Source organism: Periophthalmus magnuspinnatus, chromosome 16 (genome assembly GCF_009829125.3).
Source record: "Periophthalmus magnuspinnatus isolate fPerMag1 chromosome 16, fPerMag1.2.pri, whole genome shotgun sequence".
Classification (NCBI taxonomy): domain Eukaryota; kingdom Metazoa; phylum Chordata; class Actinopteri; order Gobiiformes; family Gobiidae; genus Periophthalmus; species Periophthalmus magnuspinnatus.
Window position 1 is genome coordinate 33891339 of NC_047141.1, and position 23435 is coordinate 33914773.

At 43.0% G+C, this 23435-nt stretch overlaps 1 protein-coding gene across 2 annotated transcripts; it reads left to right on the forward strand.

The window, feature by feature from the left end:
- Positions 1-1446: 1446 nt before the first annotated feature.
- On the forward strand, positions 1447-23435 carry LOC117384378 (WD repeat-containing protein 26-like). 2 transcript variants are annotated; one of them, XM_033981686.2, is made up of 14 exons: positions 1447-2099; positions 7330-7429; positions 9002-9058; positions 9925-10061; positions 11663-11760; positions 13413-13569; positions 13688-13826; positions 14509-14649; positions 16772-16891; positions 17452-17597; positions 17878-18086; positions 18828-19022; positions 20895-22827; positions 22918-23435. In XM_033981686.2, exons 1-13 carry the CDS (start codon positions 1759-1761, stop codon positions 20915-20917), a joined length of 1863 nt encoding a protein of 620 aa, XP_033837577.1. In that variant the 5' UTR covers positions 1447-1758; the 3' UTR covers positions 20918-22827; positions 22918-23435. The 2 variants fall into 2 exon arrangements, with proteins under 2 accessions (XP_033837577.1, XP_055083669.1); XM_055227694.1 differs by having other exon boundaries at positions 20895-22861; positions 22952-22993.

Consider the following 23435-nt stretch of genomic DNA (forward strand, 5'->3'; position numbering starts at 1 on the left):
AAAGTTCAGATACGTCTCAGCTTCTGCCAGACCGTTTCATTTCATCATAATAAACCCATAATTTATTGTGAAAACCTCCATTATCTCACATAACAACACCAAATCTGCATATTGCCAGTACTTCACATAAGTATAAGTACTATGTGTACAAGTACTTTGGTCTATCCCATTATTTTGGCCCATGATTCCACGTTTCCAATTTGCTCTAAACTTTGTGCAAAATAATTCACATATTCTCATATAATCAAAGGTTTGGACAGACTGTCTTCTACATTTATATCCCCACAGACAAATATATGAAGACCCCAGAGACGTCCTCCTCCAGTGGGACCCTGAGGCGTCCCAGCCCAGAGTCTGGTCCCTCCAGGACACGCTGGAGGGACAATGTCTTCTGTCTGTTTATAAAATGTTGAAAGTGGTGAAAGAAAAGAAAACAGAATGAGAGGCCGTGTCCAAACCTTTGCCTCGTTGTGTAGGTCGTGTAGATTGTGTAGGTCGTGTAGATTGTGTAGGTCGTGTAGGTTGTGTAGGTCGTGTAGATTGTGTAGGACGTGTAGGTTGCGTTTATGAAGTTTATTAGACTCTTCAAATGTTATTATTACTACAAAATACTGCAGTAGATGAACCTTGATTTTCTGAACAGAACTACCTCACTACAAGTACTCAGAATTCTGAGTTTTGTTTTGGATTTTTTTTTTTTTACAAAAAAACCCTTACCACAGGCTAACGTTCTAACAACAGGCTAACGTTCTAACAACAGGCTAACGTTCTAACAACAGGCTAACATTCTAATGACACCCACAGGCTAATGTACCCACATGCTAACGTTCTAATGAAACACACTGTTTCTAACATCCCACAGGCTAAAGTAATCTAACAGACGTTCCAACGAGAACCACAGGCTAACCTTCTAACAGCAAGCTAACGTTTTAATGAGAACCGCAAGCTAAAGTTCTAATGAGAACCACAGGCTAATGTTCTTTGAAGGTTTGGGAGTAAACCTTTGGAGAATGTCTCATGTTCGGTTCTCTAAATGTTCTGGGAACGTTAGTTTTTTAGTTATAATCTTTAGAGAAGTACAGATGTGCTAATGTTCTAAAGAAAATAGAAACCACAGCTGTTGTGATGTTATATATATATATATATATATATATATATATATATATATATATATATATATATATATATATATATATATATATATATATTCTTGTCATATTTTGTACCTTAGTTTTAAAGTATTTAAAGTCTTCAAATGCAGCCCTGTGATTGGTCCAAGTAACAGAAAACACAACACATTTTAATGCAGTATTTCAGTATTCTGCAGATAAAAACGTTCTCAAATGTTCACATCTCTTAAATATAAAATTCTTTGTGATCCGGTCCAGTGGCGCCTCCTGGAGGCGACGCCTGGACAAAACGTGAAGGAATTTCCGCTGACGTCACTGCGTATGTCCATAACAAGGCTGCAGCTGTCTGCGAGCGCAACAATAACAAGCTCGACCCAGACGCTTCTGTGCGTAAAAACGGGCCTGACAGCGCACAGAACCGACAGAACCCGACAGAACCCGACAGAACCGACAGAACCCGACAGCACCGGGCCGTCCCACACCATGCGGGCCCGGGACTGAGCCTCCTGCTCCGTGTCGCGGGTGAACACTCGGCCGCAGCGGAGGCGCTGCATCTGGGTCAGTGCGTCGGGCCCGTGTCGTTTCCTCTGAGGCGGAGCGGAGCGTCCAGAGCCGCGGTGTCGTGAACATGCAGACGAACGGAACCGGCCCGGAGCCGCAGACCGAACTGTCACGGCCCAACGGAGCCCAGAACGGAGACTCCACACCGGGAGAAGAGAACGGGCTCCCGCCTGTGTCCAACAGTGATGTCGCCAACAGTAACTCACTGAGCAACAATAACACCGGACTGAACACCGGACTGAACACCGGACTGAACACCGGACTGAACACTGGACCGAACCCCCCGGGGACAGAGGACAGGCCGCATCAGGACGTCTCCTCCGCGGGGAAAAAGAAGAAGTGTCTGTCTCAGTGTGAGGAGGATGTGATCAGACTCATAGGACAACACCTGCACGACCTGGGGCTCAAGTAAGTCCTGGGGAGGGGGGGAGGGGGGTCAGTGCAGGGGGAGGTCAGTGCAGGAAGGGGGGGGTCAGTGCAGGGGGAGGGGGTCAGTGGGTTGACTCTGGGACACGGTGTTGTCCTCATGTGAATGTGCACGTGTCTGTGGATATAATGTGACTGTAGTGTGTTTAAAGGGCCCGTATGACTCTGATCACACACAGACCTGGAGTTGTGTTTTGTTTCATTCACACGTTTAACACAAACCTGCAGATTTAGTTCTTCTCTCAAATTTCAGTCCTGGAGTTGCCACTGAACTAAAGGGATGAGACAATAAACAAAAATACTTTATAATAATCGATTGTGGGACATTGTATAACATTTTATAATAGATAGATAGATAGATAGATAGATAGATAGATAGATAGATAGATAGATAGATAGATAGATAGATAGATAGATAGATGGACAGATATTACAGTGGGACAAAAAAAAATTACTCATCCACCAATTGTGTAAGTTCTCCCACTTAAAAAGATGAGAGGCCTGTAATTTTCATCATAGTTTCACTTAAACTATGAGAGACAGAATGAAAGAATCCAGGAAATTACATTGTAGGATTTTTAATGAATTAATTGGTAAATTATGGTGTAAAGTAAATATTTGGTCAATAAAAAAGGTCATCTCAATACTTTATTATATTCCCTTTGTTGCAGTGACAGGTCGTTTTCTGTCTCCAGAGGTTTTCACTGTTGCTGTAGTTTGGTCCACACAACACGGACTTTCAACTCCCTCCAAAGATTTTCTATGGGGTTTTCCTCATTGCCCGGGCGTGTGTTTGGATCAATGTCACACTGAAAGACCCAGCCACGTTTCATCTTCATTGCCCTCACTGATGGAAGGAGGTTTTACTCAAAATCTCACGACACATGGCCCCATTCATTCTTTCCTTTACACGAATCAGTCGTCCTGGTCCCTTTAAAAAAAAACAAAAAAACAGCCCCAAAGCATGATGTTTCCACCCCCATGATTCACAGTAGGTCTGGTGTTCTTTGGATGAAACTCTGCATTCTTTCTCCTCCAAACACGACAAGTTGAGTTTTTACCAAAAAGTTGTATTTTGGTTTGATCTGACCCTGTGACATTGTCCCAATCCTCTTCTGGATCATCCAAATGCTTCTGTCAAACTTCAGACGGGCCTGGACATGTCCCGTCTTAATCAGGGGACACGTCTGGCACTGCAGGATTTGAGTCCCTGGTGGTGTAGTGTGTTACTGATGGTCCCTTTGTTACTTTGGTCCCAGCTCTCTGCAGGTCATTCACTCGGTCGTGTGGTTCTGGGGTTTTTGCTCATGTTCTTGTGTCATTTTGACCCCACGGGGTGAGATCTTGTGTGGAGCCTCAGATTGAGGGAGATTATCAGTGGTCTTGTCTTTCATTTTCTAATAATTGCTCCCACAGTTGAAAAGCTGCACTTTTCTGGACTGAGATGTCTGATGTTTTTTCTGGGATCTGCTCCAGTTTGGGGGTCACTCCCTCAAGTTCTCCGATGACCACAGGCTTCACTGATGCCTTTACCTTCCAAGCCTTCTCCAGCTCTTCCTTGAACCCCTGGTTTTTCTCTAGTTTCTCATGTTCCTATTTCCTGTACACTGTGCCACTTGGTTATGTCGCTCCATGTTTGTTTCCCTGCAGCGTCTTACACCTGCAGTCATGTGCTGGTCTCAGGGGCCTCTTTGTACAGCCTACACTTGGGTCTGGTCTGGTGTGGTAGATCTGGGCCTCGCTCTGGTGCTCAAGGCAGGAGTCAGTTTTGATGCAGGACGTTTAAAGGTTTGTTTTGGTTGTTTTTATTATCGTGTGATTCTAACGGGACATTTGAGTCTGAAACCTGCTCGTTCTCATTGGTTTGACATCTCATGGCTTCATCTGGAATGCCCTAGTGTATGGCATTACATTTCTTTATCTCCATGGAGACAAGTAAAAGACCAAGTTACGGGTCAGATCTGTGTGTAACTCATGTGATTTAATACATGCAAACTGTGGGCTATACAGGTTTAATGTCATGCTGTGGAACATTCCAGGCACAGCTATAACAGACAACAGGTGGTGCCGTGGCGACCGTCAACCAATAGTTACGCAGTGCAGCTTTAAAAATAATGTGTTTGTCTCACAGTATATCCTTCACTTTATGTTTGAACACAGAGATGAAGAATCAACAGAAAATAAACACAATTAAATATATTTATATAATGTGATGTTTTATTCATTTTGTCTGGGCTTTGTGTTCGTTTAGTCGAGGTTTATTTATGATCCAGTCCTGGGTTGGTCTTGGCTTAGCTTTTGTTTAGTCCCGGTTTAGTCCCTGTTTAGTCCCTGTTTAGTCCTGGTTTAGTCCTGGTTTAGTCCCGGTTTAGTCCCGGTTTAGTCCCGGTTTAGTCCTGGTTTAGTCCTGGTTTAGTCCTGGTTTAGTCCTGGTTTAGTCTTGGCTTAGTCCTGGCTTAGTCCTGGTTTAGTCTTGGCTTAGTCTTGTCTCACACTGGAGCTGCTCAGTATTTATGACCCTGAATAAGTCGCCATTTTAATGTGTCTAATATAACACAGACTTTAGTTTTTTTGGACTAAATAAGCAAAGAAAGTTTATATAAAAACAAAAACTACATTTAACCGTTAATTATTTTGGCAGTTACTTAAATTAAGAGGGACCAGTTCTGGGGAGTAACTGAAAACATCAACCAAAAATACACATTTTGAATACTATTTTTAAGTACAGTGGACAGGGAGCTGCAGGGGGGTCAGAGGTCACAGGTTAGGGGGTTAGGGTCAGATGGTGGACAGTGAGCTGCAGGGGGGTCAGAGGGGTAGTTTTCACGTTAACTCCTCCTTTTACCTTTAGTTCAGTCGAGATAAGAGACAACTCCAGGACTGAAATGATCCAAATGATTCTATAAATGAAGGTGGAGTTTAAAAACACAGTGGAGCACTTCCACATGATGACATCACAAGGTGGAACAGAGTGTTTCTTTTCAGTTTGAGAGAAGAACTTAGTATGAATGTGCAGGTTTGTGTGTTAAACATGAAACAAAACACAACTCCAGGTCTGTTTGTGAGGAGGTTTGTGTATTACACAGATGAGAGCAGTGCATTATGGGCCTTTAAACCTCGTATGTGTTTGAGACTGTTGTTTATGTGACATATTTGTATCACACTCAGACAAAAGACTTTTACAGCTGAAAGAACGCGGGCACCTCCCAGCTCAGACTGAGCCATGACAAAGACATTTTCCCCAGTAATTCCTGTTTTTTTTGCAACAACACTACCTCAAGTGATTATATCAAAGCTAAACAGAAGCTAACAGGCTAATGGAGCTAACAGGCTAATGGAGCTAACAGGCTAATGGAGCTAACAGGCTAATGGAGCTAACCTCCGACCTCCGGAGGTCACATCCGGACAGCACACACAACACACACAACACACACAACACACACACAACACACACAACACACACAACACACACAACACACACAACACACACACACAACACACACACAACACACACAGCACACACACAACACACACACAGCACACACAACACACACACAACACACACAACACACACACACAACACACACAACACACACAACACACACACAACACACACAACACACACAACACACACACAACACACACAACACACACAACACACACACAACACACACACACAACACACACACACAACACACACACAACACACACACAACACACACACAGCACACACAACACACACACACAACACACACAACACACACACAACACACACACACAGCACACACAGCACACACACAACACACACAACACACACAACACACACACAACACACACAGCACACACACAACACACACAACACACACACAACACACACACAACACACACACACAACACACACAACACACACACAGCACACACAACACACACACACAGCACACACAACACACACAACACACACAACACACACAACACACACACAACACACACACAGCACACACAACACACACACACAGCACACACAACACACACAACACACACAACACACACAACACACACACAACACACACAACACACACAACACACACACAACACACACACAACACACACACACAACACACACACACAACACACACACACAACACACAGCACACACACACACAGCACACACAACACACACAACACACACACAACACACACAACACACACAACATACACATAACACACACAACACACACACACAACACACACAACACACACACAGCACACACAACACACAGCACACACAACACACACACAACACACACACACACACAGCACACACAACACACAAAACACACACAGCGTTTGGTAAAATGTCTCAAGTGAAATGGTCCAAATATTTTATTATGAAAATGGAGGAGCTCAGAGTCAGAGGACAGAGGGATCGATATATATATATATATATATATATATATATATATATATATATATATATAATTTCAGTTACAAATGTTTGTATTGCAGTAAATACAATAACTTAAATTCAGTGAGTGTGGACGCCACTCCACAGATCTGACCTGTAACTTTGCTTGGTCACCTGCTTGTCTCCATGGAGATAAACAATTTTATGATACAGACCCAGAAAAGTTACATAGTGCTCCTTTAAGGATTTGCATTAATCAATAAAAGAGACGGTACAGAGTGAGGTGTAAAAACACGACTGCACCAAAAAACAGGACTAAACCAGGTCTAAACCAGGTTTAAACCAGGACTAAACCAGGTTTAAACCAGGACTAAACCAGGTCTAAACCAGGACTAAACCAGGTTTAAACCAGGACTAAACCAGGTCTAAACCAGGACTAAACCAGGTCTAAACCAGGTCTAAACCAGGACTAAACCAGGTCTAAACCAGGTCTAAACCTGTTGAATCAGTGTTTGAGTTTTGTTCAGTTTAAACTTGTCTCTTTCTTCCTGTAGATGTGACTCAGGCTCAGTTCTGTTTGTCTGTGACTCAAAGTGTTTTATTCTGCTCTTTTCTCCTTTAATGTTAATCTTATTATGTTTATTTGTGATTATTTATGTTTTGATTTGTTGTATTGTGATTTTAATGTCTTTATTATTCTGTAAAACACTTTGAATGACTTTGTGGACACATCGTGCTGTACAAACTCGCCTGTTTCCATCGTTTAATGTAAAAACTCATGTTAAAGTGACGTTCTTGTTTCTGCAGTCAGACCGTGGATCTTCTGATGCAGGAGTCGGGCTGTCGTCTGGAGCATCCATCAGCCACAAAGTTCAGGAACCACGTCATGGAGGGAGAGTGGGACAAGGTGAGCCACGCCCCCTCATGTGTCTTTATTTCTGCAGAGAGAGCCCAGTGTGAGCACAAGACTCTTTTAATGCAGAACAATACAAACAAAACCAAACTAAAGAAACACCCGCATAGGGCCATGCTCTGTTCCACCTTGTGATGTCATCAAGTGGTAGTTTTCACATTAACTCCTCCTTTTACCTTTAGTTCAGTCGAGATAAGAGACAACTCCACGACTGAAATGATCCAAATGATTCTATAAATGAAGGTGTGTGGAGTTTAAAAACACAGTGGAGCACTTCCTGTATCTCCACATGATGACATCACAAGGTGGAACAGAGTGTTTTCAGTTTGAGAGAAGAACTCAGCCTAAATCTGCAGGTTTGTGTGTTAAACATGTGAGAATGAAACAAAACACAACTCCAGGTCTGTGTGTGACGATTAAACATTAGGACAGACCAGAGCGTCTGGGGCGACAGTGGCTCAGTGGTTGAGTGTTGGTCCCAACCCGAAGGTCAGAGGATCGAGTCCCGCTCGGACCAAGTTCTGTCGTTGTGTCCTTAGGCAAGACACTTCACCCACATTGTCTAGTATAAAAGTGGTGTGTGTGTGAATGATGGTGGTGGTCGGAGGGGCCGATGGCGCAGATTGGCAGCCTCACTTCTGTCAGTCTGCCCCAGGGCAGCTGTGGCTGTATCTGACCATCACCAAGTGTGAAAATGAATGAATCATGAGTCTAGTGTAGAGAAAAAAGCACATTACAAGTGTAAGACATTATTATTATTATTATTATTATTATCATGGGACTTTAATGCCAGTTAGTTCCATTGTGCTGATTTTAATGTCAGTATTTAAAGTATAAAAACTCTATATTCCCAAGTTCACTTTGAAGGAAAAAAGTAAAAGTGATGAATGTTGAAACCACAGAAACACGCCCCCTGCTGAAAACAAAGGGTATTACTTTGAGGCGGTTTAAACTCAGTCAAAATATCAGCTGCCGGAATCAGAGACGTTTTTTATAAGGGAAGATACTACCACCTAAATGATCCGATTTATGGACTAAACCGGGACTAAACCAGGACTAAACTGGGACTAAACCTGGACTAAACCTGGACTAAACTATCATTAGTCTGTCTACATCTCCAAAGCTCCAAACGCTCTGTTCCACTTTGTGATGTCAGAGTTCGGTGAAGGTGCGGAGGAGGAGCCAACGTCGATCGGTGAATCAAATGAATGAAGCAACATAATTCAGGATATGTTTTTTATTTTTAAAGTTATTTTTTCATATTATGAGACCTGTGACAGTCTAAACGATGTTCTGTCCTTAAACCTGAGCAGGTTTAGGCTCTACATGAACATCACGTCCTCACCACAGGGAGAACGATGCTCTTGTTGGGTCAAAGTCGTGCGATGTTATTTTTAGACTTTTATGTCTCACCTTGAACCAAACAGCTGTTTGTGACGGAGCCGGGGGCAGTTTGTCAGGGACTAAATGTGTCGATATGTGTGACGTGGTCCGTGCGTTTGTGTGGAGTCTCTTCTTTACAAATGGAATTCATGAAAAGTAAAATAGTTTTTGTTTTTTCTTCAGGCTGAGAGTGACTTGAACGAGCTCAAGGCGCTGATGCATTCTCCCAGTGCGATTGTGGTAAGTTTAGAAATGTTTAAAGTACGAAGCCTAAAATAACTGTAATCACAACTGAACCTGGCTTTCCAGATCCTTAACCTACAGGACACAGTTTATGGACATGCCTCGTGTGAAAGATCAGACCCTCCAGATTCACTCCCTGAGCTGCAGAGGCCGCACTAGCACTGAGTCCTGATTGGCTGCAGGTGCTGAGGTTTAGGGACTGACCAATCAGATCAGAGAGTCGGGGTTTAAACAACTGCATTTAGTCGTAGGAACTGGGCGGAGTCGGGACTCGGGGTCGGGACTCGGGGTCGGGACTCGGGGTCGGGACTCGGGGTCGGGACTCGGGGTCGGGACTCGGGGTCAGGACTCGGGGTCAGGACTCAGGGTCTACTCCAGTGTTGGAACGTAACAGAGTTAAAATAGTGAAGTACTGTACTTAAGTACACATTTTATGTATTTGTACTTTACTTAAGCACATTTTAAAGTGTGTACTTTTTACTTTTACTTGAGTAAATTTGAGAGCAGTATCTTTACTTTCTACTGCACTACATTTATGAACAGGATTGAAAAGTAAAGGTATGAACTGCTGTTGAAAAGTCTGAGGCTTTAATTTTAACATGATCAGAACAAAACAATCTTTATCAAAATCACCACATTTGAAGCTTTATAAAGATTAAAATCTGTGAGAATTACTTTTTACTCTTTAAGTACAGTTTTTAAACAGGTACTTTAATACTTTTACTTAAGTAGATTTTTTTTTTTTCATGTGATAGTTTTACTTGAGTATTTTTTCCTCCTGTATCTGTACTTTTACTGAAGTAACAGACTGGAGTACTTCTTCTACTGTGTGTAAACGTTCGTTTCTTCTTCTACTGTTACAGAGGATGACGTTCCTGCTGCTGCAGCAGAAGTACCTGGAGTTCCTGGAGGATGGCAAGGTCCTGGAGGCTCTGCAGGTTCTGAGGGCGGAGCTCACGCCTCTGAAGTACAACACAGAGCGGATACACGTGCTCAGCGGGTCAGTCACTGCCACCTGTGTGTCAGATGCCCTCCCTGTGTGTCAGATGTGTGTGTGTGTGGTTCTTTTGAGTGAGGTGGAAAAGTGCTACATAAAAAAGTGGCCAGTATATTCTCCTTATTCACTGTTAGCTCATTGTTAGCTCTTCGTTTGCTCATTGTTAGCTCATCGTTATCTCGTCATTTGCTTGTTGTTAGCTCATTGTTAGCTCGTTGTTTGCCCGTTGTTAGCTCGTTGTTAGCTCATTGTTAGCTTGTTGTTTGGCAGTTTTTTGCTCGTTGTTTGCTCGTTGTTAGCTCATTGTTTGCTCGTTCTTTGGTTGTTGTTAGCTCATTGTAAGCTCGTTGTTAGCTCATCGTTGGCTCGTTGTTGGCTCGTTGTTGGCTCGTTGTTGGCTCGTTGTTGGCTTATAGTTAGCTGGTTGTTGGCTCATATTTGGCTCGTCGTTGGCTTGTTGTTTGTTCGTTGTTGGTTCGTTGTTTGGTCGTTGTTAGCTTATTGTTAGCTCGTCGTTTGCTCGTCGTTGGCTCATTGGTTCGTTGTTTGGTCATTGTTAGCTTATTGTTAGCTCGTCGTTGGCTTGTTGGCTCGTTGGTTCGTTGTTTGTTCGTTGTTTGCTCGTTGTTTGGTTGTTGTTAGCTCATTGTTAGCTCGTTGTTAGCACATTGTCACATTGTTGTAAATGCAGGGCTCTGGTGTTAAACGCTGAGTCCGGCTGTGGGGGCGACTGTTTGAGGAGTAGTAAGATGAGCAAAAATGAGTCAGTGCTGCAGAGCTGCGAAACACAAACTGAAACAGAAACACTGAGCACGAGGAAACGAAACAAACTGAAACAGAAACACAGAGCACAAGCAAACGAAACAAACTGAAACACTTTAGGAGGGAACAGTTTGACTTGAGTGTTAGGACATGGACAGTGGGCACGACAGACCAGGACAAACATGGGTTAGTTCTGATTTAGACCTGGTTTAGTCCTGGTTTAGTCCTGGTTTAGTTCTGGTTTAGATCTGGTTTAGTCCTGGTTTAGTCCTGGTTTAGACCTGGTTTAGTCCTGGTTTAGACCTGGTTTAGTCCTGGTTTAGACCTGGTTTAGTCCTGGTTTAGACCTGGTTTAGACCTGGTTTAGACCTGGTTTAGACCTGGTTTAGTCCTGGTTTAGACCTGGTTTAGTCCTGGTTTAGACCTGGTTTAGTCCTGGTTTAGACCTGGTTTAGACCTGGTTTAGTCCTGGTTTAGTCCTGGTTTAGTCCTGGTTTAGTCCTGGTTTAGTCCTGGTTTAGTCCTGGTTTAGTCCTGGTTTAGTCCTGGTTTAGTGTGTAAATTGTATTGTGCAGATACTAAAAGTGAATAAACTCTAGGGGGCGACAGTGGCTCAGTGGGTCAGTGTTTGTGACTGATCTGAGGGTTGGCGGTTCGAATCTCGCTCTTCCAGCTCCCACAGATGAACGCTGTTGTGTCCTTGGGCAAGACACTTAACCCCCCTCACCCAATGTCTGTGTGCACTGGTGGGTGTGAGTGTGTGTGGGGGTGAGTGTGTGTGTGTGTGTGTGTGTGAGTGTGTGTGGTTCCTTGTGACCGTTTATTCGCCGGTTTATTCGCAGGTACCTGATGTGCAGTCACGCTGAAGACCTCCGAGCCAAAGCCGACTGGGAGGGAAAGGGCGCCGCGTCTCGGACCAAACTCCTGGACAAACTACAGAGTGAGTCATTACGATTTAAATAAAACAAACAAAAGGTCGTCACAATAATGATCTAATGGTGGCAGAGTGGTTAGCACCGTCACCTCACAACAAACAGGACCTGCTAGCCGCCGCGTTCCAGACAGGAAGTGGTCATGTGCCCACTTCCTGCTCCACTGACTCTGGCTCCAATTCACTTTCTTTTGAAATACTGTGTCCCCCCTCTCTGTAACTGCTGCTGTCAGACTCGTCATTTTGGTCTTAATTGGTACTTTTTCTTTGCAGTAGTGGGAAATTTTAGCTTTTTTTTTTTTAAATAAGATTTGGGCTGTAGAAAGTTAAATAAATAACTTCTATGACTCATTATAGACACAAACTGACTTATGTGCTGCGTTCTGTAATTTCATTATTTCGACTCATGTTTTTGTTTTAATATAGTAGATTTAGATTCTTTTTTGGGGATATTTCTGCTTTATGAGTTGGTTTATTATCTATATTTACGTCAGCCTTATATCACACGTCACGCCATCTACTGGTCATTTCAGTGTTAGTGTAGTCAGACATTTTGGATTGTGTGAAACACTGGAGCGTGTCTGACCCACATCGGCGCCGACGCACTGACGGCTCTGAGGACGACTCTGAGCTCGCAGCACAAACACGTCAAGGTAAACACGTCTCCCAAACAAAACTGTGCCTAAAATAAAACCAATATGACACGTTTATGTCACAATGAGGAACATTCCAGGCAAGAGACAAGCACCAGGAAAGTTACGTAGTGGAGCATTAGGTTTTTATAGAGGCTAATCTGGACCAGAGTTCTATATTTGGAATTCCCCAAGTGTCATATCAACCAAAGAGCCAATCAGGAGTGAGGCTGTTGAAAGTCCGCACGGCTGGTTTAACAGGGAGCAGGTGCTTAGCAACACTGTCAATCAAACCTGTTGCTAACGCTAACAGGAGTGACCTCGGGGACAGAAGGACCTGATTTGTTTGTTATTAATGTTCACATCTTGATTTACAGACACAATAGCGAAATAAAAAGGATCATGTAGAGGGTTAATACGAACATTTAAGACCAGAATGAGTCTGAAGCAGCAGAGACAGAGAGAGGAGACACGGTTTTTACACAGAAAGTGAATTAGAGCCAGAAGTGCGCCCATGGTCACTTCCTGTTTGGAACGCGGTGGTGGCAGATTAGCTATTTCCATTTATATAAACAGTCCATGGTTGTATGATTGTGTGGAGTTGGGCAGTTGTGGGCTTGGTTGGTTGGGTGAATGTTTTTTTGTTGGGTGATTGGGTGATTGTTTTTTTTTGGTTGGGTGGGTAATTGGGTAATTGGGTGATTGTTTTTTTTGTTGGGTGATTGTTTTTTTTTTTGGTTGGTTGGGTGATTGTTTTTTGTTGGGTGATTGGGTGGTTGTTTTTTTTTGGTTGGGTGGGTAATTGGGTGGTTGGGTGATTGTTTTTTTTGTTGGGTGATTGTTTTTTTTTTTGGTTGGTTGGGTGATTGTTTTTTGTTGGGTGATTGGGTGGTTGTTTTTTTTTGGTTGGGTGGGTAATTGGGTAATTGGGTGATTGGGTGGTTATTTTTTTTGGTTGGTGGGGTGGTTGGATGGAAATGTGTGATTGTTTTGAATGACTTCATAAATAAACTTGGACCTGTGTCCTAGCGTACCTGCCCCCGTCGGTGATGCTCCCTCCTCGAAGGCTCCAGACTCTGCTCAAACAGGCTGTGGAGCTGCAGAGGGAACGCTGCCTGTACCACAACACTAAACTGGTCTCTGGACTGGACTCTGTGTCTCTGCTGCTGGACCACACCTGCAGCCGGTAACTGTGTTTAAATCTGTCGTAGGAGTGAAGAGGTTTGTCTGCATCCAAGCCGCGGGTTGGATGCGCAGACAAACCTGGACCAGACCTGATCTTTGGGTTTTTTGTTTTGTTTTAGGAAGCAGTTCCCGTGCTACACTCAGCAGATCCTCACTGAACACTGTAACGAGGTTTGGTTTTGTAAATTCTCCAACGATGGAACTAAACTGGCCACAGGCTCCAAAGACACGACCGTCATCGTGTGGCAGGTTGACCTGGTGAGCTCAGGGCATTAAAGCACACTGTGTAACTTTTCAATGTCTTGTATTTACACCACAAAAAGATATGAGTTTATATAAGTTAAAATCCCAACATGTGTTTCTTTAGTTGTAGTTATAGAGTTATGTGTTTATGTGTTTATTAGATTAAGTCATAATCTAGAATATGTTTTTAGGCGGGCATAGTTAGACCTGGTTTAGTCCTGGTTTAGTCTTGATTTAGTCCTGATTTAGTTCTGGTTTAGTCCTGGTTTAGTTCTGGTTTAGTTCTGGTTTAGTTCTGGTTTAGTCCTGGTTTAGTCCTGGTTTAGTCCTGGTTTAGTCCTGGTTTAGACGTGGTTTAGTCCTGGTTTAGCCCTGGTTTAGTCCTGGTTTAGTTCTGGTTTAGTTCTGGTTTAGTCCTGATTTAGTCCTGGTTTAGTCCTGGTTTAGACGTGGTTTAGTTCTGGGTTAGACCTGGTTTAGTTCTGGTTTAGTCCTGGTTTAAATCTAAATGAATATTGTGATTTAAAATGTGTAAATTGTTACATAATGATCGACGGGGGTCAGAGATGAGAACCATAGAGACACAATAGGGCTGATTTAATCAGTACCTGAGAAAATGTCTTGTTTAATCCATTCTTGACGTGTTTTTCTGTGCTAAAAAGGTTAAAATAATAAATAAATGTGTTTGTTGTGGCAGGAGACTCACAGTCTGAAGATGCTGAAGACTCTGGAGGGTCACGCGTACGGCGTGTCATATCTGTCCTGGAGCCCTGATGACCTTTACCTCATCGCCTGTGGCCCTGACGACTGCTCCGAGCTCTGGCTGTGGAACGTCCAGGTAACACACAGGAGCTGCTTTATCTGGGCTTATAGCTCTGGTTTAAGGTTTATTGTAAATACTTCTATAAGTATAAATATGTATATATGTATATTTATAAATATGTATTATATGTATATATCAACATCAAATCAAAACTGCAATTTGATATGGTGCAATTATTTATATACAAGAATATCCTCTGCAAAGGACAAAATATATTTTATGCAGGTTTTTTTTGTATGAAGAAATGTGCTCCGTGCAGTTTAGACGTCTGGGGGGTGGTACGCTCCACTGTTAAATGACTCTATATTAATATGTTAAGTTTGCACCGACATTGAAGACCTTAGACCCTCCTTAGACCCTCCTTAGACCCTCATTAGAACCCTCCTTAGACCCTCCTTAGACCCTCCTTAGACCCTCCTTAGACCCTCCTTAGAACCCTCCTTAGCCCCTCCTTAGACCCTCCTTAGACCCTGTTTAGACCCTCATTAGAACCCTCCTTAGACCCTCCTTAGACCCTCCTTAGAACCCTCCTTAGCCCCTCCTTAGACCCTCCTTAGAACCTGTTTAGACCCTCATTAGAACCCTCCTTAGACCCCCCTTAGACCCTCCTTAGACCCTCACTAGACCCTCCTTAGACCCTGTTTAGACCCTCCTTAGACCCTCCTTAAACCCTCCTTAGACCCTCCTTAGACCCTCCTTAGACCCTCCTTAGCTCTTCTTTTTATGCTCCTGGAAATGGAAACATTCTGTTTATTGGTTTATATTCTGCGACGTAAATCTAAATTCTCCTGGAGCTGAGCAGTTTAAAGTGTCCAGCCTCGAGATGCAAATCCCAGAAGCTCAGATCTGGAGTTACTAAGTGCTGATTAATTCCTGATTTACAACAAAGGCGATCTGTGTCCTGGGCCGCGTCCCATTTCTGTTTTCTGCCTCCTGTTTCCTCGACTGTCAGTCAGAGCAGAGAGCCAATAAGATACAAGCAGTTCCGCTCTCCCATCTCCTCGGGGGCGGGATTTAAAGTGAAGGAATCGAGGCTTTGAGGAGACAAGTGCACAGAACTAGGACGCACCCGGCTCTCCAGGACGACCACCTGTCATGTGACTATGGTGGCCCATCTGTCCACACTTCATCCACAAAACGCTCACTCTTTTATCTCATTTACAAACACTCGTTCTTCGGGCGTTTATTCTGTTTCTTGGGCTGCTGTGGACACAAAATCATGTTTGTTTGACTTGTTTTTGGCTTTAAAATGAGAAAATGAATTGATTCAGAAGGAAGTGGAGCCGACGTGTTGTCAGAGGAAAACCTTCTCCACTCCACGCTTTAGGATCAGTATCGGCCCATATTGATCTTTTTGGACACCGGCCCATTCTCTGTGTTCTGTTTTTGAACAAATGAGCCAGTGTTTAAACAGAATCTGCTGCATGTCACACAAACAAGTGACTAAATACTTTTCACTGGGATAAAATCATTATTTTATTATTACAAACCTGAAAAGTTTATTTGTGAACATGGGGGGCAGTATATTGTTTCATTTTTTGTGGGTATTGAATCTAATTGTTTTATTTGAGATTTGATATTATATTTGTTCAGTATAACTTGATGCACATTAATTAATTAATTAATTAATTTATTTATTAATTACTTTATTTACTTAATACTCATTTAAAAAATGAAAGAGAGAAAGGGCATGTGTATTATAATATTAAATTGAACTATATATTAAAGGCACACTATGTAACTTTTATGACAGAGGGTCCACCACTTGCTTGTTTCCTTGGAGATGTTATTTATGTTCCGCAGTATGGCATTTAAATCGTCTGTCACAATGGAAACAAGCATTTTTATTTGCAATAAATGTAATAAAATGCCACACTGTGGTGCATTGTGTGGTACATTATAGACACAATAGTGAAATGAAAATAATAATGTTCTTCACAGTTTCAGAGCAATAAAATGCCACACTGTGGAACATTAAAGCCAAGGCAAAAACAGCCCCCACCACCAGAAAAGTGCAGCTTAACAACTACAAATGTAAATCTGTTCTGTCTGAATTGAACTCTTCACTTTGTTGCCAGATCCTGAGATTTTCCTTTAAAAATGGAGTAAGAATATAATCTCTCCCCTGTGTGAGCAGACGGGCGAGTTACGGACCAAAATGTCTCAGTCTCACGAGGACAGTCTGACCAGCGTGTCCTGGAACCCAGACGGGAAGCGCTTCGTCACCGGTGGGCAGCGCGGGCAGTTCTACCAGTGTGTGAGTACAGACTCTGCCACCAGGGGGCAGCACAGTCCGGTCTGTCTGAACAGGACGGGCTCAGAGTTTGGGCGGGAAACCTCTGAGAAAACCAGTCGGGGCAGCAGTGACTCCAGGGGAAACTTTCCTTGTGTCTTTAAGCAACACACTTCACCGCCTTTATAATGAATGTGATGCTTTTATGGTGAATGTGATGCTTTTATGGTGAATGTGATGCTTTTATGGTGAATGTGCTGAGTGGCGGCGGCGGTCAGAGCGGCTGATGGTGCAGACTCGTGGCCTCACTTGCATTAGTCTGCCCCAGGGCAGCTGTGGCTTCAGACGTACCTCCCCACCGAGTGTGAATCAATAATGACTCTGTTTTTTAGTTGTTTTCTGTATCTCTTTAACGCTCCTCCTTCTCTCTTCCTCTCTATCTCTCCTCACTTTTTCCCACCCTCTTTCTCTCACTCCAATCCCTCTCTCCTCTTCTCCCTCTCACCTCTGTCCCCCCTCCCTCTCGTCTCTCTGTCATCCCCCTCTTGTCCCCCCCCTCCTCCCTCTATCCCTTCCCCTCTCAGGACTTGGACGGGACGCTGCTGGACTCGTGGGAGGGCGTGCGTGTGCAGTGTCTGTGGTGTCTGAGTGACGGACGCACAGTTCTGGCGTCGGACACTCACCAGCGAATCAGAGGCTACAACTTCGAGGACCTGACGGACAGAAACATGTGAGACTTTTCTCTCGGACGTGTTCACGGACCTCGTTTATTTTTATTTTCTCTGTTGTTTCTCGTAGTAACAATAATCACAGAGTATTTTTTCCATTCGATCAGAAATGTTTTGGTTTGAGGACAGAAATATCACATGATTATTCTGCAGTTTGTTTTTTACTTTAATGTAATTTAACCATCGCAGTATTTACGTATAATAGTATACATCTATTTTACTATATTTCTCGTCCTTGCTCTGACTTGAACCGTTTCTTTAATCTTGGACTGTTTGTTTCAGAGTGCAGGAGGACCATCCCATAATGTCCTTCACAGTTTCTAAAAATGGCCGCCTGGCTCTGCTGAACGTGGCGACTCAGGGCGTGCACCTTTGGGACCTGCAGGACCGGGTGCTGCTGAGGAGGTACCAGGGCGTCACCCAGGGCTTCTACACCATCCACTCCTGCTTTGGGGGACACAACGAGGACTTCATCGCCAGCGGCAGCGAAGGCAAGACTCAGGATGTGAAATTTAACAAAACAAGAAACACTTATGGGCGGAGTCAAAAACTGTACTTGGAGTTAAATGGCCTGTAGTAACAAAAGTGACTCCTGTAGCTTTAATCCATGTTCTAACGCTGTTTCCTCCTCAAAAACAGACCTGGAGTTGTGTTTTGTTTCATTTGTTTGAGTCACACTTTATTATTAGTCTTTTACATCTCCAAACCTCAAAATGCTCTGTTCCACCTTGTGATGTCATCAAGTGGTAGTTTCAAGTGAACAGCTCCTTTTACCTTTAGTTCAGTCGAGATAAGAGACAACTCCAGGACTGAAATGATCCAAATGATTCTAGAAATGAAGGTGTGTGGAGTTTAAAAACACAGTGGAGCACTTCCTGTATCACCACATGATGACATCACAAGGTGGAACTGAGTGTTTTCAGTTTGAGAGAAGAACTCCAGGTCTGTTTGTGACAAGGAACAGATCAGAGAGCAGTGCATTATGGGCCTTTAATCTTTTGTGCATTATTGAAATGATCAGATATACAAAAAAAACAACAACAACAACTTGCATTCTAACCACGCACTTCCTGATTCTCTGATATTGAAACACTTAGACGCAGCTCACAGTGGCCTCATTTTGACATTAAAAGCTGCCTTTACGGAACGTCTGCCCTGGGACGAGACGAACTTAAATATATGAAAAAACTAAACTTTGTGCGTCTCATTTCCGTGTCTCGTGTCCATCTCAGATCACAAAGTGTACGTGTGGCACCGTCGGAGCGAGCTGCCCATCGCAGAGCTGACCGGCCACACTCGGACGGTCAACTGTGTGAGCTGGAACCCCGCGGTCCCCGGGCTCTTGGCCAGCGCCTCAGACGACGGGACGGTCCGGATCTGGGGCCCGGCTCCGTTCATGGACCTCCCAGAAGCAGAGGGCCTCAGCGGTACGTGGGAATGGACTTGATATCAGAAAAATAACGACTCCAGTGTTAAACGTCCTGTGTGGGAACTTTTTAATGTTTGTAGTACAGTAAGATTTGATCTGGAGAAAGTTCAGTAACTTTATCGACTTTTACAGCTTTTGTTTACAAACAAAATTTTACTTTTAGAAAAGGGTTTAATGGGACTCGTCGTCTTTAGGGTTTTTGAGTCAGTGGCAAAAAGTCCACTTCTTTATACAGACAATGAAACTACTGAAACTTCTAAGTGAGGCTAGTAGTAGCTAGCAGGACGACGTCAGGGGAAGAATGTCAATGTTCATATCTTGATTTACAGACACAAGAGTGAAATAAAAACACAGGATCATGTAGAGGGTTAATACGAACATTTAAGACCAGAATGAGTCTGAAGCAGCAGAGACAGAGAGAGGACAGAGAGAGGACAGAGAGAGGACAGAGAGAGGACAGAGAGAGGACAGAGAGAGGACAGAGAGAGGACAGAGAGAGGACAGAGAGAGGACAGAGAGAGGACAGAGAGAGGACACAGTTTTTACACAGAAAGTGAATGATTGATGGAGCAGGAAGTGCGCCCATGATCACTTCCTGTTTATGGCGATGGAGCTATGTCCATTTATGATGTAAATGGACGTAGCTCCGTGGCTCCACCCCTGTTTATCACAAGATTATTGAATTGCGTTTGTGGCACCAAAGTATCCAGTTTTACTTGTTATACCTGTGCCTAGTGGAGGAAAGACAGTACCACCTGAAAACATATAGATTTAAGTGTAAATAAATAGATTTAAGTGTAAATAAATAGTGTATAATTTGTCCTGATGATCCCGACTGTAAAAACTGAAAGCTTCTGTGCATCAGTTTCAGTCACATGGCAGTATTTGTGTTGTCAATTGGTACGACAGCAGTTCTAATTTTTCATCACTCTGAAACCTGTGGATAAATCACAGTGTAGAATAGTTTTCAGAGCAAAGGAAAATTCTGTTCTGTAACTGGACAAAATTTGGCTGTTCGTCGAAGACACGTCTTCAGTTCTGGTCAGATTCCTGCTGGACACTGCCTTATATCTGTCTGAAGGAGGAGCTAACACACCTGAAGCTAACACACCTGAAGCTAACACACCTGAAGCTAACACACCTGAAGCTAACACACCTGAAGCTAACACACCTGAAGCTAACACACTTGTTTGGTGACAGTTTCTATTTGTTGGCTTGGTCTAGAAACCATAAACAGACAGGTGCGGTAATCTTCATCTTTTCTACAACTTTTATCCAGTTCATAGACTGTTTATATAAAGAGACATAGCTAACCTGCTAGCCGCCGCTATTGTGTCTGTAAATCAAGATATGAACATTAATAACAGACAAATCAGGTCCTTCTTTCCTCGAGGTCGCTCCTGTTAGCGTTAGCCACAGGTTTGATTGACAGCGTTGCTAAGCGCTCGCTCCCTGTTAAACCAGTGGTGTGGGCGGGAAGGGGCGTGACCTTCAACAGTCTCGCCCCTGATTGGTTCTTGGTTGCTATGATACTTGTGTTCAAAATTCCAAATATAAAACTGCTCCAGTTTAGCCTCTACACCTGCTCGAACCTTGATGAGCTTCATGTGGAGCTGAAGCTGTGGTGACGTCTCACTCCATCAGTCACTTCTTTACACAAACTATGATCCAGTTACAGAATTTTGTTTCTTTTTGCTGTGGCTCAGACCTGGACATTTACTTGAGATGGTGGTGTCTATTTTACATTTCATAAAAATGGGAAACTTAAATAAGCCTAAATTATTTCTACAAAGGTTTTTTTCATCTAAAAGTAAAACCATTTTTCATTTCGCTGAATATTTCTTGCTAAACCTCTGTGTTTGTGTGACAGAGTGCCGCAGCATGGACAGCTGATAATCGCTCCTGCCACTTGGACTTTTCTCTCACCTGATTGGACAAAGGGACGAATTTTCTGAACAGCCATTGGACAGCGGCTCGTATGTGGGCGGGGCATAAAAAGGGAGTCAAAACCAAAACGATGAACCAATGGAAACACTGATGTCAGGCTCCCGTTTTCAAAGCCCCGCCTCCTCCCCTTTGGACCATGAAACCCAAATCTTACTATTTATTACCAATATTATTATTTAATCTCCAGAGAAAATGGAGGAGCTCTGATGAGAATCGACTCGCGGCGTGTTTGAAGGATGTATCGCCCACTTGAAGAAATACTTGTTAAATTGAAATGCTTTTAAATATTTCGTTTTTGTCCCGGTTTACATCGCTTTGACGTGCACAGACGGAGCATGTTGCCTAGAAGAGAAGTCACTTTTGAAAAAGAGGTCACTACGTTTGGGTTCAGATGGAGGGAGGAAGTCTTTTTTGAGCATGAAGAGCGCCCCCTGCACTTAAAACAAAGCACTATATTAGTAAAAGTCAAAAGTCAAAATCTGTAACCAGACAAAAAGTTGTAGGAGTGAAGACGTTGGACGAGCAGCCAAACGAGCCTCTTCTACAAGCCTCTTCTTCAGTTGGCTCGCTCTGTTGTTCTCTTTGTTTCCTTTGTTTGCTTTGGGACTGAGGATGGAGTTATAGATGGGAGAAAGATGATGTCTAAGGCCCAGATTAAGTAAGTACTTTATGAAGATGTGAGTCTGGTCGCCGGTGAATCTTCTCGAGTTCAGATCTGAATAATCTTGAATAATCATGAAATCGTCATAACACTAAAATCATGACATCGTTTCAGTTTTCAAAATGGCGTCTGCTCTTCCTGCCTCCATCTGAACTCTGCACTAAACTGGCTCCTGTTTGTCGTTCGCTGCCTGATTTAAACCAATCGCTTTTTCCTTTTGGCCTTTGACGTTCTTTTATTTATTCATGTGCTGTTTTTCCTGTTACACCTTTGAGCTTTTAACTCCAGATTTTGTTTATTTTTCAGCGTCTCATGTTGTCTGTTTTCTTGGATTGCTGAAATGTTTATGAAATGTATTTATTTGAATTTTTAAGTTTGTTTAAAATGATTTTGTGGTGGAGCAGGTTTGGTACGGCACACTCACGGAAAAACGCCAACGTTTTAAAAAAAACGTTCCTCATATTCAATGATCAGACCAAAGCCAAATCAGTGTGACTCATTTTAAAGACCATTTTGTGCCATTTTAAACTATAAATAGTGACGACAAATTCTGATTATGTAATGTTGTTAATGAAATCGTTAAAAAGAGAAAATACTTTTAATAATATGTCACTAAAATATCTTAACCCTCCTTTATCCTTAATCAATGCAAAGTTTTGATCATTTAAACATAAAAGTTGCAGTATGTAACTTTTCTGGTCATGTGCCCATCTCCATGGAGATGTAATTGATTGGCCTGGAATGTTCCAGGGTATGGCATTAAACCTATTTAACTATAGTTGTTTTCATTTCTCATAAATACCTTGAAAAACATCAACAGTTCTTATGAGCGGGCTTGCCTCTCCACAGATCTGACCTGGAGCTCAGCCTGATGGACTCACCTGCTTGTCTCCATGGAGATAGATCATTTATAGAGCGTACTGTGGAACATTCCAGACAAGCAAAGATAAATGTCACTAAGTGCCATAACATTACTATGAAATTATTCAAATAATTAGAGTAATAGACTCTGTGCACGACAGCGCCCCCTGTCTGTGAGCGTCACTACTGTCCAGGTTTATCTCTGAGGTTTTTGTCCAGACACTAAAATGAATAAAGATTTAAAGATCAGACAGTGGACAGGGAGCTGCAGGTGGGTCAGAGGTCAGGGGGTCAGACAGTGGACAGGGAGCTGCAGGTGGGTCAGAGGTCAGAGGTCAGGGGGTCAGACAGTGGACAGGGAGCTGCAGGTGGGTCAGAGGTCAGGGGGTCAGACAGTGGACAGGGAGCTGCAGGTGGGTCAGAGGTCAGGGGATCAGACAGTGGACAGGGAGCTGCAGGTGGACGTCACTGTCACATGTTAAACACAAATAAAATGAAAACTTCACCAGACACGTCTTTGTTTAGAGACGTTGGCTCAGTGCTAATGCTAATGCTAATTTTGAGGCATAATACACATTAAACCACCACAAACTACAGTTATTTTTATAAGCAGAATACTTCAGTCTTTATTTTAATACATTTTAATTTTAATAGTAGTTCATTTTAATAATTTTCTGATTTTAATAAAAGTGTTTGTTAGCTCTGAGACAGTGAGCTAGCTAGCATGTGCACAGAGCCAGTAAAATGTGATGTAACAAAATAATAATAATGTCTTACACTTGTAATGTGCTTTTTCAAAGCCTCTACACTAGACTCATGATTCATTCATTTTCACACTTGGTGATGGTCAGATACAGCCACAGCTGCCCTGGGGCAGACTGACAGAAGTGAAGCTGACAATCTGCGCCATCGGCCCCTCCGACCACCACCATCATTCACACA